At 39.5% G+C, this 17,240-nt stretch overlaps 1 protein-coding gene and 1 long non-coding RNA gene across 2 annotated transcripts in view; one reads left to right on the forward strand and one right to left on the reverse strand.

The window, feature by feature from the left end:
- LOC105488636 (relaxin family peptide receptor 1) overlaps positions 1-17,240 on the reverse strand; it is a 123,960-nt gene that overhangs the window by 63,947 nt on the left and 42,773 nt on the right. Inside the window, 1 exon segment of the mRNA XM_071092886.1 lies at positions 16,561-16,698. Within this exon segment, the coding sequence (XP_070948987.1) occupies positions 16,561-16,698 (138 nt within the window).
- LOC105488637 (uncharacterized) overlaps positions 1-17,240 on the forward strand; it is a 111,264-nt gene that overhangs the window by 10,379 nt on the left and 83,645 nt on the right. The gene's annotated exons all lie outside the window — the stretch shown is intronic.

The following is a 17,240-nucleotide window of genomic DNA, read 5'->3' on the forward strand; positions in this document are numbered from 1 at the left end:
AAGTTCCTGAGTCCTCCCAAGCCATGTGGAATTGTGAGTTAATTAAACCTCTTTTCTTTATAAATCACTCAGTTTCATGTATTTCATCATAGCAGACTAAGAACGGACTAATACAGTGACCTCCTGGAGTTTCTGGATTCCGTGTGTTAGCTCAAGCAGTAGTTTTGCTAGACTGTCGACTGAAATCTGAACCCAATGCTGACCTAGGCTAAATGAAATTGAGGGGCAAATGCATGCAAATGTTGAGTCACCAATGGAACAGATCATGAGGGGCAGCCATTGTATTGCACAACTGCAAGGAACCTGTCATGGAATATGCTGTAGACTGACCCAACTTCATTGGTGTTTTTCTGGGCAGCAGAGACTGAAAAACTTCAGACGACATTTCACACCTCCTGTAGAGCCAGGATTTGGGATGCACTCACATGTATCTTGGTTAGAAGAGAGGTATAAGGTCATTTTCTTGCTGCTCTGTCTAAAACAGAGACATAGGAGCAATCGTGGAAGGGGATTTCAGGTACTACCAGCCTTGTGGGTGTCGAGAGAGGCAGTTGAGTTGGGGGTGGTAGCAGCAGCTGTCTCCATTGTCAGTCGCAGCCATGATGGATCTAACAGCATGGATGTTGACCTTGTTTACACCCACTCCTCCAGCCCTTCTGAGAAGATTCTGCTTACCTAATTTCTGTCTAATATACCTAGAGTAGTTTCTAGTTTTTTCCATTTAACAATGATAGATATGGGGAGGCTGATTGAATCAATTGGATTAAAGTACGGCGGAAAAATGATTAGACATTTAGTTAATTTGGGGAGTTCAAGTGGAATCTCATGAGGGTGAACAAAGCAGTGCATTTTTTCTGAACCCATAAATTTAGTGTAGTTTAATTTTGTGGTTTCACTAAAAAAAAAGTCACGTGGGTTCTGGGGATGGGGTCAAGAGCCTTACAAAGTGTTCTGTTCTACTGGGCTCCGGAATCACCATTTGTTTCCTTGGCTGTCAGGTTTTGAGATTTTGGAAATTTATAGCATTGGATTGTCTTCCTTTCCTAGTTTCACAGAGTTTTTTGACCTTTCGGCAAGTTTACTTTTGTAAACTTGTTTCATATCTTTAGATAAGGAGAATTCTTTGAGAGATTTTCATTCCCCGCCTTTTAACAGAGAGGTTGAATGTTAGTATTTAGCCCTGAAAGAAGTCATATTTAGCAAATACCCATTATGTTGTGCTGGGTACTCTATTTTATCCTCATGATAAATCTATTTGGTCATTATCATCATCTCCACTTACAAATATATATAAGCAGAAACCCAGATAGAAAAATTGATACTGCAGATAGAAAAATTGATACTGCAGATAGAAAAATTGATACTGAAGAAGGTTAGGTGACTTGACTAAGAAATAGATTTATTAAAAATAACTAAATAATTAAAATAACAATTATTGTATTTCTTTTCTAGGCCAAAGACATTATTTAATCAGTTTACATTCTATCTATAGAATTTCACCTTTTGTGGGACATCAGCTTTAAGTATTTAGCGATTACTATTTGCTGCTTATTTTTCTGTTGTCTGTTTCATTTCTGTTATTGAGGCTCTTACGTCAGCATTGTATGAATTATAAAAAAGTTTATTTAAATAACAACCAGAAGTTGTTATTAACTGGAATTTAAATTCACATGATTTTTCTTTATGAAATCAATGAATGTATTGCAAATCAAGGTATTACTAAAAACAGTTTAACAAAAACATAGTAGTGTTATGAGTGGTTATATGTTTATCGATGCTACAAATAAAGCATGTAAGTAGGTAGGTCAGAGTATGTTGAGGCTTTGAGTATTCATATAAACAGTTTTCGTGCATATCTGCAGAAGGTGAGTGAGAAGGGGGCTTGCGAAGGTCTGAAGGCTTCGACCTTGCAGGCTACCAGGCTCTCGCTTCACTCTGTGCGCCACGTTCATGTTCCGGTGACTGCCACATCCACCTACCTCAGGATCAGTGACGGATTTTAGGTGAAGTGACAGCATCCCAGAACACGGGGCCGTTTTGTGGGTGATGTTTCACTGTTGCTATGAAATTCATGAGATGTGGCTGGATGACTGCCATAGATGCTGATTTTCTTTCACTCTGCTTCTTTAGCAGATCCTATATTTAACTGAGCTTTTACAAATAGACAACTTCAATTTGCTGTTTTTTTTTTTGTTTCTTTGTTTTTTTTTTTTACTATTAATAGATAATGCCATGCTTAAAACCATGGGCGATGTGCCATTTCCTAATCCTTTGTCCTCACCATTGCTCTCTTGCCCTTCTTCCGTTTTAAGGGGCACACTGTATGTGGCCTCAGTTGTAACATTTTAGTCCAACAGATTCAAGTGATGCAGTTTAAGCTTCTCTTCTCTCTTAATCCTGCTCTCTTTCTCTGGTTTTCTACTGCATTGTATCTTCTCTCTGCTCTCTCTCTCTCCACATACACACACACACACACACACACGCACGCATACAGAAGAAATATAAGTAAGGAGGAGAAAAAGATGATGTCAGGATGGAAGTAGGTATTTTAGGCTAGCGGAAAGAAATAGGACAAACTTGCTAATTCTTCCCCAAGTCACAGCATACATTTTGTGTTTATTAAATAGCAACATCATCAAACAAACAAGCCTTTTAGTAATCAGCTTTCACTTTTCTTTCTGCCTTTCCAAAGTATTTTCCTCTTTCTACCCATTACTTCCTCCCACCAGAAGGCAGAAGGCAGAAACACAGAACATGGGAAATGTTGCCAAAATTGCAAAGTTGGGGAGTTAGCATTTTAAAGAAAACAGCTTTTGGTATATGTGTTTCTATATTTTAAATTCCATGTCCTTTATATTTTAAGGATGTATAGGGCAGTGATGAGAATGGTTTTTCATACTTCAGTAATGATGCTGATGAAATTTATTCTCTGATTTATCTTGAGGCAGTCTACGGTAGTGGAACAAGCACTGCACAGAAGAGAATACTGTGTTGGGGGATATGGTTTCCAGTATGTATTGGTAGTGTTGTAAAAATTGCACCAATAAAAAAAATTTTACTAAAAAAGAGCTTTTTAGCTAAAAATGATACAGACATGCTGTAAATAAAGTTTAAAAACATAGATTAAGAAAAATCTGGTCTTGCATGCTGCATGAGCTTACTAAATATTTGTTGACTGACTGAATGATTGGATTTCTGTCCTTAAAGACACTTCAGAGAAAGCTCAGTCTCCCTTATGCTGAAATAAAAACTGGGAGCTGGGGCATTTATCAAAAACACAAATTTACAGGCTCCTCCACTAGAGACTCTCATTTATTTGGTCAGCATGGAGTCTGGGAAATATGTATTTTTCATAAGTGGCCTAGGTGAGTCTTAAAGCGAGTTCTGGAAGAACTGCATTATGGGATTTGCCATAGTCAACTAGGGTCCTTCTCACATTGCATTGGAGGACAGCTAGAATTTAGTCACATAAAATCCTGTGACTCGGAGTGTATTTCTTTTAAGCAAAGTTGCTGGATGTTGACCATCAAGTAGTTTAAGACACTCAAATAAGATTAATGTGGGTGGCCCCCAACTTAAGGACACTTTGCTTGTAACTGTCTTATTATACTTATTGTAATTTGCTTCATGCTATGCTTATTGATGTATATATTTTATCTCCTTATGAGAGTATAGTAGAAAATCTTTTTTACCTACGTATTTTTGTATACCTCAGTGACTACTAAGGTACTTTTATCTTTTTTTCTTTTATCATCCAGCTCAAAGTGTCATAAGGTACTTTTAATATCATTGAAATCTAGCTCTTACTAGCCCTCATAAAGTGTTTAAAGTACATAAAATGCATAAACATGATTTCACTTGTACCAAGTATTAGTTATCGTTTAGTTTTACGGAAAAGTGGGTTAGGCATACCAATCTGAATTCTGGAGAAGGCATCTCTCTCCCCCATGTTGTTAGATTCCCCTGGCATTGGCACTGGGGGATGAAATTTGATTGGGGACAGGAAACGTCCAAGTTTCTTGGATGCATTAACTTGTGATAGTGCTTTATCAGGTTTTTCTGAAATAGTTTCTCAGGAGTATCCTTGAGAAGAGAGTTCTATGGTAACATATGTTTGGGAAATGCTGCATCCTCTATCCTCACTTGGAATTAATAATGCATGCTGGTATGATGAAACGAGAACTCGGGCAATAAAGAAATAGCTTTAATTTTGTTTAACTCTTTCTATGTGACACCTATTGGTACATTTTGAAATATATTTGCTTTTGGATTTGCACAAGACGACTATCTGTCTAGATCAGTGGTTTTCAAAAGTGTAGATCTGGGACCAGCAGCAGCATCACCTGGGAACTTGAAAGAAAAGCAAGTTCTTGGGCCTTACTTCAGATGCACCGAATCAGAAACCCTGCAACCTGGGAGGCCAGCAATCTGTGTTTTAACAAGCCTTCCAAGTGATTAGATGTCTGCCAAAGTTAAAAACTTTTGATTTAATCATTTTCTCACTGGTATGAATTGGATAATAAAATTGTCTCCACTGGGATGTGAATAATTTCAAAACTTAAGCTGGTTTGATATTCCTCTGGGGTATTTGTTAAAAATGCAAATTCCTGGGCTTTACTCCTACTTATTAGATGAGCATTTCTGGGGTGGGGGGTTAGGACTCAGAGCTTTCACAGCGCCCCAGGTGGCTCAGATGCAGGTAGTCCTCAGAAACATTCCTGTCGATTTGCAGGGTCGCTCCGGGGCTCCCTTGATGTTTGGTTGAGAGACTTATGTCTCAGTCAGAGGCAAGGCCAGACTGTGATGATGTCATGTTAAATGGTATGATCATTTATGAAAATGAAAGGTTAAATCTGATAGTTTAATAAGTATACATGCTTATTGATTAATGAATAAGTGATTAATTTATAAGGCTTGGATTTATGCAAAGTGGAGCTTTTCTTTTTTTTTCTTTCTTTCTTTCTTTATTTTTTTTTTTTTTTGAGACAGTGTCTCACCCTGTTACCCAGGCTGGAGTGAAGTGGCATGATCTCAGCTCACTGCAACCTCCGCCTTCCAGGTTCAAGTGATTCTCCTGCTTCTACCTCCTGAGTAGCTGGGATTACAGGCACCCGCCACCACACCTGGCTAATTTTTAGTAGAGACAGAGCTTCACCATGTTGTCCAGACTGCTTTCGAACTCCTGACCTCAAGTGATCCACCCACCTCGGCCTCCCAAAGTGCTGGGATTACAGGCATGAGCCACCATGTCTGGCCCTAAAGTGGAGCATTTCTGATTCTCACACATTTACTCAATTTTCAGTACTCATTCATGGAACACGGTGGAAGATCTTTTGCTCATAAAGTAAAATGAGATTATTACCTGCAAGAGCAGAGGTGCCCTAGGCCACCGGAGTAAACCTTGGAATGCAGGCTGGCCAGGCAGAGGATTCATCAAACTCTATGGAGTTTCTTTGAATTTAACAACAACAGCAGTTTGCAGGACAGAATACATATACCTTTTTCTGGGGTCTCAATACCTTTTGGAGGCAACTCTTTATGGAAATCAAAGGATATGACATAATCCTGGGCATCTTTTAAAAGAAACTGAGGCTGCTAACAAATTACCTTCTCTGTCCCATATAGGAGGAAGTGTTCTGAAAGGAAAATCTTTGTGGTGGTAACCCATACATAGTTTAAGTAGCATTAGATAAACACAAATAAACAAATTTGAGGTTAAAGCTAGGTCTGTATTTTCAGAAAAGCCTAGGGTTCAGCTACTTAGGTATTTGGAATGTTATTTTGAGAATAATAAATAGAAAACCAGAAAATTTTGAAAATGCAATGCATGATTATACATTAATACACATATTTATGACCCACGTCACTTTTCCTCCTGTGTTTTATTTACATTTTTAATTTTTATGGGTACATGGTCAGTCTATATATATATGGGGTATATAAAATATTTTGATACAGGCATGTAATGTGTATCCTTCTGTGTTTTTATCTTGAAAACAAGACAAACCACCAACTTTAGTGGAATATTCTGAAATGAGAACAGCTAATGTCTCCATCAAACCACCTGGCATTGCCATCATTCTGATAGCTGTATAAGTCGTACTTTGGAAATGATGGAATAATTAATGTTCCAGAATTTTAAAGGCAGGACCACTTGAAAATTTTAAAAGGGCTTGACATACTTCAAACATTCTTATAATCTTATTTGAAAATATGTATCATCACCATCACACCCATAAATAAGTACTGCTTATCTAATTCTCATGGATTAGTAGGTGCCAAGCCAGTGACAGGAAAAATACTCTGGGGCATTAACAAAGTTTTCCTTCTCTTAAATTCCTTGCACTTTCTGCCTCTTTTCCTATCCTAGGCAGCTAGAATTAACCACTTTCATTGCCTGAAAGGGATGAGACAGAAGTTTACAGATAATAAGGGAGTCAAATTTCTTGGTATTCGATTTTTAAATGCTTAAATTTGATCATTGACAATAGATATGGAAAACCAAAAAAGAGAAGAACTGAGCTTTGCTGTTCCCAGACTTAACAAGAGACTTGCACCAGAAAGACAGAGTGGAGGGGTCTTTCTTCCTTCCCTCCTCGGGCTGAATCTAGGAGAAACCACACGTTTCCCACATTGGTTTCTGGGTGCTGGAAGCAGGGGTAGCCTGGTGTCCTTTGCTAAGTAGAGGCCTTATGTATGGCAGGACCCACAGAATTATTGCACACTTTGGCTTGACATGGGAATAGTAGAGGAGACATAGCCATAACAGCCTAGGCAGATGGACCTAGGCAGATGGACCTAAATACGAGCATGAAAGTTCTCCTGGGCTCAGCCTGGCTCAGGAGTACTAAGTGTTTCCTGTGAGCCCCAGAATGCCACAGATGTAGGCAGGAGAGGCACTGGATGTGAAAGGGCCTGAGACAGACAGGAGATAACAGAGTGGCGACTTATGGCAGAGGACCAGATAGATTTATGCATAGCTTAGGGGATGCGCCATCATCAGCTGATAACAGACAACCAGACCCCCCACACAATGTCCTGGCACCACAGAGACTGCTGAGCTCAACTGTAATCCCAGGTGAAGGGAAATGAATCAGACCTTTAACTGCCTTGGTTTAGACTTCTACCACTTGGAAGAATGGAGACTTGTAGCAGAAATTATCTTTGGCCATAGAAAAAGAAAGATTTACATTTCTCACTCACTTGAGAACTTGAGTTGATTGTCGTATCTACTGCTATAGTTTGGACGTTTGTTCTCACTCAACACCATGTTGAAATATAATCCCCAGTGTGGTGGTATTAGAAGTATTAGGAGGTGGGTCCTAGTTTGGATCATGAATGTGGGTCACTCATGAACAGATTTATGCTGTCCCTTGAGGTGAACGACTTCTCTCTTGCTCTATTGGTTCAAAAGAGAGCTAGCTGTTAAAAAGAGCCTGGTACCTCCCCTCCTCTCTCTTGCTTCCTCTCTCGCCATGTAATCTCTGCACACACTGGCTCCCCTCTCCCTTCTGCCATGAGAGGAGGCAGCCTGAGCCCTCACCAGAAGCTGAGCAGATGCTGGCACCCTGCTTTTTGTAAAGTCTGCAAAACCATGAGCCAAATAAACTTCTTTTCTTCATAAATTACCCAGCCACAACTATTCCTTTATAACAATGCAAAACAGACATCCACCATGTGGATGAAATTGATGCAGGGCATCAATGTCCCCATCTTTAAAGGGAACAAAAACAGTCCCTTTCTCCTGGGTTGTCATGAGGATTAAATGAGGTAAAATGTATAAAGCAGTCAAAATGGAAAGTGCTATAAAAATATTATTCATTATTCATACTATGATACTTGCAATTTTAGGTTTGGAAGTTCATCTAATCTCTTATATATTATATTTTAAAAAGAAAGTTAAAAATAATTTACCTTTTTAAAACCAAAATCTTTAAAGGGAAGACTTCATAGAATTCAAATTTTATCAATAAGAGATTTGTTTGAAGGCCCTACTACACAACAATTAGTATCATAAGCATGTTCTTTCTTCCCAATCAAAAAACAAAACAAAACAGAACAAGCCAAGCATTTGGTTTGAATTCTGAGCACACCATGATGTCAGAAGAGTTACGTAACCTCTCTGTACTTCCATTTTCCTTCCCTGTGTAATGGAAATAGTCTTATCATATCTAATTTATAGTAAGGAGGAAATGAGAGAATGTGCTTAAAGGATTAGGACTATGTCTGAAACATAATAAATACTAAAAACATGGAAGACACTATTAATTTTATTATTACAACTCTTATTAGACAAAAGCAAATATTCCTAGGAGGGTTAGAATATAGTGGCACAAATAGTCATGCACAGGCTGGGTGCGGAGGCTCATGCCTATAATCCCACTTTGTGAGGCCGAGGCGGGTGGATCACTTGAGGTCAGGAGTTCAAGAGCAGCCTGGACAACATGGTGAAACCCTGTCTCTACTAAAAATTAGCCAGGTGTGGTGGCAGGTGCCTGTAATCCCAGCTACTCAGGAGGCTGAGGCAGGAGAATCGCTTGAACCTGGGAGGCGGAGGTTGCAGTGAGCCGAGATCGCGCCACTACACTCCAGCCTGGGCGATAGAGCAAGACTCAGTCTCAAAAAATAATAATAATAATAAATAGTCATGCATAGACAAACCTAGAACACAAGATGTCTTTTCAAACCTAAAATACGCAGTGAATGGCAAAATTGCAAAGTAAACTATTACTAACAGACAACAAAGGCCGGCGTGGTGGGGAGGGAAGGCAAAGCATTTAAGATCACATTGGGAAGGAGCTGAAATAGAAAAGTTTACGTGGCAAAATGTTCATACTTTCAAGGAGTTCCCCAGAGAAGCATTCAAACGCAGAGGGCAGTTTTTGCTACATGGTAAAGTTGACTTTCTACTTACTGTTTTTTGTTGCTGCAACTTTCTGTGTACATTTGCTAAGTGGGAGGCAGGGAAGGAAGTGCTGGCAAAGTTGAACTCAAGAAAGACTTGGTATATTGCATATTTAAAACTTTTTTCTGTATATTATGATATTTAACATCTTTTAAAAAACCTTTCTAGGCTAGTAAGAGATGGTCTTTCCCAGGGGCTGTCAGTTCTTAGAGAGCAAAGTGTGCTCAGAGCATGCCTTTGATATGCACGCTAACCAATCCAGACCTAGAGCTCCTCTGACTAGCCCACACATCCCAGAGGTAACAGTCCTCCTTCTGCTTCATCATCCTAGGCCCAGGTAGCAGGGAAGTAAGGACCACCGCTAGAGTTTAGAGCCCTCCAAAATTATTCAAACCAGCACATCTTAAGCTGTTCACCTTGCACTGCCTTGATTTCCCTCGGAAATCCCAATAAAGGCTCTGGCCTGATGCCTCCCCTCTCACCCCTGTCTTCTGCCTCCTGACCACCCTGGTGTCTTTCCCATCTAGCCCTGTATGGTATGCCCTGCCTCCTGTCTCTAGAACCTGTGGGAATAACAAACTTTTGTGTTTCTGAGCCTCCCTGGTGTCTCTTGTAGCCATACCTGACTCGCCATAACATAAAAGAGTACAAAACACCTGGTAAAAACCATGTGGTTCAAGTTTAGCACAACCCAGAACTGCAACTGAACAGCGAAGCAAAATTGTCGTTAGGAGGTTTTATGCCACATACAATTATGCATAAGAACAGCTCACTGGAAATTCTGTCTAAAATTCACTAAGACTAAATTTTAAGCTCACTTTAGTCTGGACAAGGAGTTTATGTCGACCTTAATAATGTCTCTTTAAGCCCACAGAAGGTGGCCCTTCTCCATGTCCTGTCCTAACGTGCATTGTTCTCCAGGGCTGCTGTAACAAATTCCCACAAACTTGGTGACTTAAAAGAAGAGAAGTTGGCGGGGCGTGGTGGCTCATGCCTGTAATTCCAGAACTTTGGGGGACCGAGGTGGGCGGATCACGAGGTCAAGAGATCGAGACCATCCTGGCCAACATGGTAAAACCCCATCTCTACTAAATACAAAAATTAGCTGGGCATGGTGGTACGCACCTGTAGTCCCATCTACTCAGGAGGCTGAGGCAAGAGAATTGCTTGAACCCAGTAGGCGGAGGTTGCTGTGAGCTGAGATCACACAACTGCACTCTAGCCTGGGTTACAGAGTGAGACTCTGTCTCAAAACAGAAAAACAAAAACAAGAGAAATTTGTTCTTTCACAGTTCTGGAGGCCAGATGTATGCAACCAAGGCGTCAGCGGGGCCACAGAGTCTCAAAATGTTCTTGGGGAGAATCTCTCCTTGCCTCTTTCAGCTTCTGATGGCTCCTGGTGTTCCTTGGCTTGTGGCAGCATCGCTTCGGTCTCTGCTTCTGTTTTCACATGGCCTTCTTCTCTCCAGCATCTCTGTATGCCATTTCCTGTCTCTTGTAAGGACACTGTCATTGGATCTAGGGCCACCCTGATCTAGTATGATGTCACTCTTTACTTGCATTATATTTGCAAAGACCCTATTTCCAAATAAGGTCACATTATTTGCATGTTAACTTTTGGCAGTTACTAATGCACTAAATGACCCAAAATGTATTAGAAGAGGTTTTCCATTTCCCCTATGGGTTATAGAATTGCTAATATGTAAACAGACTGACAAAGGCCTTTATCTTTTTCCCGTAGAGAAGGCTGCTAAAGTGCTAAAGAACAAGAGTACGCTGGAGAGGCACCAGAACGCCAGTCTTCCCAGTATAGTAATTCAACCTGTCTCTAGGATAAGGCTGGGTTAGTGTAACCATGAAGGGGAGCCCTCATTTAGCACAGCCTTCTGTTTATAACACAGAAGGAATGCTAGAGCAAATTCTAATCTAGAAATGCAAAGTTTCTTTTAAATACAAATCTAGAGGTAGTGAACTAATTTAATAGCATCTGAGAATTTGATGCTCCTTTAACATTTTTACTACTGAGCTTGCACTCATTTGAAAACGAACACAGATGATTACTAAAGAAGAACCCGCAACTTTTTGTCATCAGGTTCCTTTGGTATTTACTCAGACGTATTCTCCCATGTGTGATAGTTCCAGCTGAAAAACTGAAAGATCCCTCCTTTTTGGGTTTGTCATTGCCACATCAAACACTGCTCTGATGACTTACAAACATTTTTTTTTTTGGTCCTTATGCTGTTTGATTGTGTCTGTGACAGTTCTGAGTAGAGATGAAGAATGGGTTAGTGACACATGGCAATAAAACAAATGGAATTATATGGGAATTATATAAAATGGCGTAACTCAGGAAACATCTATACATTTCTATACTGAAGTTTACCAGTAAGGATCAAAGTTATTATAAAAATAGTGTAAGCAGTTTTTGATATATGTATGTCTGTATATATATGTAAATTCTATATTGTGTAAATGTTTTAGAAAAAAGGGATTCATATGAATTGAACTGAAAACTTTTAAATCTATTGATTTGGCTTGCATTGTGTCCATAAAAAATCTTCACTGAGTTAATGTCAATGCTCTTTGTGCTGAAACATTTTATTTTTTATACTTAATAAAGTGTTCACTTATAGGGAAATTAATTATTTATGGGTTTTCTGAAAACTGGGACCTCAGTATGTACTAAATAAGAGTACTTGTTTAAAGTGCCTGTGATAACACAAAAGTGACAGTTCTTTCTAAATATAATTAGTTCATATATTAGTTCAAATACAGGGACTTGGTTTAATTCATTTGGTGTTTCATTTTTTTCAGCGATTTCCCTAAATTTTATTTCCACTATTTCCATTTGACTTATTTTTCCATTTTAATAATTATTAGTGTCAATGTTTAAACAGCTTGACAGAATAAGGGAGAGATTTTTGGAGTTTAAAATATACCTTAAAAGGTCTGATTAAAGAAAAAGCCCTTTCATTAAAAGAAGGTATTTTATTTGACAATACACTATTAAGTTGTAAGTTATTATTCTAAAATTGCTTTTTAATTATGGCGTTTTCTTATATTTGTATGTTAAGATACTGTATTTTACATGACTGAAAATATGCATGAGGTTTACATATTCTGAAAAGAAGCAACTTTCTGACTTAATTTAATCAGTATTAAACAGAATTTACATATGCATGTTTTAAAAATGAACAGCCGGCCAGGTGCGGTGGACTCACACCTGTAATCCCTGCACTTTAGGAGGCGGAGGCTGGTGGATCACAAGATCAGGAGATCGAGACAATCCTGGCTAACACGGTGAAACCCCGTCTCTACTAAAAATGCAAAAAATTAGCCGAGCATGGTAACACACACCTGTAGCCCCAGCTACTCAGGAGGCTGAGGCAGGAGAATTACTTGAATCCTGAAGGCAGAGGTTGCAGTGAACTGAGATCATGCCACTGCACTCCAGCCTGGGTGAGAGAGAGAGAGACTCCATCTCAAAAGAAAAAAAAAAAAGAAGGAGAAGGAGAAGAAGAAACAGCCTTGGGAGCATAAATGATCCAGATACTATAAAATGAAGGAAAAAACCACTCAGCTCACAAGGGAAATTAAAGCAATTAGAGACAAGCAGAAATAACTACATCTCATAATTTTTCCATCACCTGGACTCTAAAGACGGTGACGAAAGTCTGCCATCCTTCCTGGAAAGTTCCGGCCTATTTTTGCATGGACAGCAGCAGCATGCCAACTGGGCATCTTTGAGGTTTTGAATGGAGTTAATTTTTTTTTTTCTATTTCTAGATGACTGCCACTACTACAGTACCGGTTTTCCTAGAGGAGCTAAAAATTGTAGATAATTGATAATAATGGAGTTTGTGAGCAAGTTAGAATGCTTGTGTATCATATTGAAAACTTGATTCTACTGTACCTCTGCTGTTGCTACCATTTTGCATGCATTCCTGATTTTCTGCTCACTGGGTTTAGATTCATGCCTCTCAAAACCTAATGTGTATTAGAATGACACAAGGCTCTTATTAAAACAGAGCTTTTGATTCAATAGGTCTGGGATGGAGCCTGAGAACTTGCATTTCTTTTTAAAAATTTTTTATATAAATATTTTAAAATAATTATTTTTTCTTTTTTTAAAAAAATTGAGACAGGTTTTTGCCATGTTACCTAGGCTGATCTCCAACTCCTGGACTCAAGCAATCCTCCCACTTTGGCCTCTCAAAGTGCTAGGATTACAGGTGTGAGTCACTGGGCCTGGCCAAAATGTGTATTTCTAATTTCCTGGGTGATGCTGATGAGTTTGGTCTCAGGACTACTTTTGGAGATCCAGTGGTCTCAGTGAATTTCAAGAAAGTTATGTGATTCTGGCATAAGAAGATCAGTAACAAATTGAAATAGTTATTTTTTTACATAGACATGTCTTTATAAGAGTGAATTATGATCTTTCCCAGATTTCCAAAACTGGACTTGAGAGTTTTCAAATGTTGGCAATAGTGAATTAAGGACACAGACAAGGTCCCAGACATCATGGCATAGCTGATCCACAGATGGCTGCAGGTGCATAAGAAAATCCAGCTGAAACCAGAACTGCCTGGCTCATCTCAGTGGAGTCCATCCAAAATTGCTGACCCCAAGAATCATACACTAAATAAATGGTTACTTTTTAGGCCACTATGTTTGTAATATAATTACAGCGAACTGATACACTAGGTAACATTTACTGAGTGCTAATTTCATGGACTGTAGTCTTAGGTCAGGTTACTATAACTAAGTATCACAGATTGGGTGGCTTAAACATAAACATTTATTTTTCACAGTTCTGGAGACTGGGCGGTCCAAGATCAAGGTGCTGGTAGTCATGTCTAGTGATTGCCCACTTTCTGGTTCACAGACAGCAGACTTCTTGCCGTTTCCTTACATGGTGGAGAGATGAAGCAAGCTCCCTTAAGACTCATAAGGATACTAATCCACCCTTATGGCCTCAGGTATTCCTAATTACATCCCCCAAATCCCATCTCCAAATCCTATCACATTGGGGGATGGGGCTTCAACATATGAACTTTATGGGGGACCCAAGCATTCAGTCCAGAGTACCTGCACTCTGCTAAGCATCTCGGATACATTATCTCATGGAATCCTGTTAACAACCCATGACCATGGATGCTCTTATCATTCCCGTTTTATAGAAAAGAAAACAAGCCATTCTTTGCCTCCCTCTATAGCTAGAGTTTAACTCTGATTACCGAACTTCTCTCTGAAACCCCAATGCCCTATTGCTTCTGTCTAAATGTGCTTTTTGGTGAATCCTGAGAAACTTGCATGATTTTGAGGATTATTACTATAAGCATTGCTACTTTTGCTACTTGGCCTCTTTAAATGTAGCACAAGCTTTTTTTCCACTGAGAAGCTACAGTTGCTGGCAAATTTGCTACTCCCACCACATTCCTTTCCTGCTTCCAGCTGCCATTTTAATTGGAGTGAAATTTTCCTGTTGCTCTGTCTAGAACTCTCTATTTGAATTGCCAGCAGGTCGAGAGGGAACTGACTGGCAGTGGGCAAAACACTGTTTCATCTAATTAAAAAATTATGTAATATTAATTTATTTTAACAAGATGTTATTTTTTTAAATAAATGAAAACATATTTATAGCCATCCAAATCAAATACAGTTGTAGCTTAAGCTCACTAGTTTAGATAGTGTGGTTCTACTGAGTTACTGCCATCAGATAGAAATAGTGTTTCAAACTAACAAGTGTCAAAAATAAAATCAGATCGAGTTATAAAAATTTAAAAGTTTATTATCATACAGCAAGAGAAAGTACAACTCGGTATCAGGGAGATTTCAGTCCAGGCGGTAAGAAAGCTCAGAGGCATGAATTATAGGGTTGCTCATAAAGTGAAAATGAGGAAATTCTTCAACCTTTTCCATGACTGGTTATTACAATGGGGTTTCCAGGTGATAGGGGATTGGTTAAAACTGATTTACTGCTATACCACTTTAGAAAGACAATTTAAGTTTTGTTTGTGATTATCAGAGGCATTTACAAGAAACAACCTAAGTTTCAGTTACGTTCAAGAAATAAGCTCAGTTAAGGTTTGCTTGTGTGACCTAGCTGATTTTTTTCAGGTAGGAGGATTTTCAAGCCTGGTGTTCATCTTATTTTATGTTAACGGAAACTTAATTCCTTCAAGGTGGTTTCTTTAAAAGCCTGAACCACTTGGGGGAGTGATCCCAGCAAGGCCTCATTAGCGTATATTATTTATGTGACACTTTGCATACTAACATTGTTATGCATCTTTTTGTCCTCCAAAATAGTACCTTACTTCTTGACAGGTGAGAAATCTTACTGTGTTACATTATTAACCGAAGTTTATTTTCCCAGTGACTCAGATCCAAACAATTCAGGTTCTAACTTTGTATTTTTAAGGCTTCAGAAGTTTGAACAAAATTGTAACCGAAAGCTATTTTCCTATATTCAAATTGGCCAGAAGCCCTACTTACCAGCTTTATAAATCCAGAGGTATGGTTGTTGGTTAAGTAGTAAGTTGTATTGACATATTGTTTGTTTTGTCTCTTTTAGAAGGACTCACTTTTCTTCCCAAAAGATAAGAAAGGGCAACAGCATCCGACACTTAGATAGCACCTCCTAGATGTCCTAATTCTGTACTCTTAATCTTCCTGAATTCTTATAGTATAGGCACAATTACCACGCCCTTTTATAAAATGAGGAAACTGAGGCACAGAGAGGCTAGGAAATGTTCTCAAGTTTACATAATTGGTTATCGTTGTACCCAAGTTCAAAGTTGGGCAGTCTGGCTCCAGAGCCCGTATTCTCAATTTCAACAGCATTCTGCTTCTAACACCTTATTTGGACAGGTTTGTTGGGTTAAAACAGGGGTGTCCAGACTTTGGGCTTCCCTGGGCCACATTGGAAGAAGAGTTGTCTTGGACCACACATAAAATACACTTACATTAATGATAGCTGATGAGCTTAAAAAAAAAAATCACAAAAAAACGAATGCTTTCAAAAACCTTATGAATTTGTGTTGGGCTCTGTTCAAAGCTGTCCTGGGCTGCATGCAGCCTGAGGGCTGTGGGTTGGACAATCTTGGTTAAAACTTACTCTATGAGCAACCATCACTTATCTGGAACATTGGCTGTGATACCATTACATAGAAAAGAGTGGATATTAAGGCTGGGCGCGGTGGCTCATGCCTGTAATTCCAGCACTTTGGGAGGAAGAGGCGGGCGGATCACGAGGTTAGGAGACTGGGACCATCCTGGCTAACGCAGTGAAACCCCATCTCTACTAAAAATACAAAAAATTAGCTGGGCACGGTGGCGGGCGCCTGTAGTCCCAGCATCTAGGGAGGCTGAGGCAGGAGAATGGCGTGAACCCGGGAGGCGGAGCTTGCAGTGAGCAGAGATCACGCTACTGCACTCCAGCCTGGGCAACAGACTAAGACTCCGTCTCAAAAAAAAAAAAAAAAAAAAAAAGAGTGGATATTTTAAGCTATTGAAATAAGTGTAAGATTTCCTTAAGCAACATATGTTTTGTATTTCAATTTAGTTTTGTCTTTTTGTTGAGAGAAGTCTCAGCGACTTCACCTTCAGTCCTTTCTGTCCCTTTCTCTCACCGTGACTGTAGGGGCTTCACTCACCACAGTTGTCCTCATCGGCCTGATTCCCACAGTCGTCCACACCGTTACAGTGCAGGAGCTGAGGCAAGCACTTTGTGATGTTCCCACAGGGGAAGTAGCCAAGGGAGCACTTGACATCCTGTCCACCCCCGTGAGAAACTGGGGAAAAGGGGAGAAGACACAAAGTTGGAAGGTTAATGCAAAGGCATGGCAAAGAGTAGCTTCTCCCTGATATTTTATCATCATTTGTCTTTCTCATCATGGTTTATACAACCCTGATGCCGGTTACTTTCCAGGAACCTTCACCTCTTAGGATGTTCTTTCCATGATTCCAGAAGATGCCAACATTTTTTTCTTTGCCTTTGTTCATGCTGTTTCCCACCCGAACGTCCTCTCCATTCCTCTCTTTTATGAAACGTCTGCCCATACTTCACAGTTCCATCCAATTACCCTCTTCTACAAACAATTTTCAGCCAATAATTTTAAAAACAGAAATTTGTCGTATTCTTACTATGGGCTCAGAATCAAGGCTGGTCCGGTATTGAAACGACCTCACTGTCTGGGGAAAACCTGTGGTTCATTGTCTCACCCCGAGATGATTAAGGATGTGGACACACACGTGGAGTAGGTTAAGGAGAGGAACGTTTAATAGACAAAAAGGAAGAGAGAGAGAGAAAGAGAGATGAGAAAGCGGGTGGCCC

This window comes from Macaca nemestrina, chromosome 3 (assembly GCF_043159975.1).
Source record: "Macaca nemestrina isolate mMacNem1 chromosome 3, mMacNem.hap1, whole genome shotgun sequence".
Taxonomy (NCBI): domain Eukaryota; kingdom Metazoa; phylum Chordata; class Mammalia; order Primates; family Cercopithecidae; genus Macaca; species Macaca nemestrina.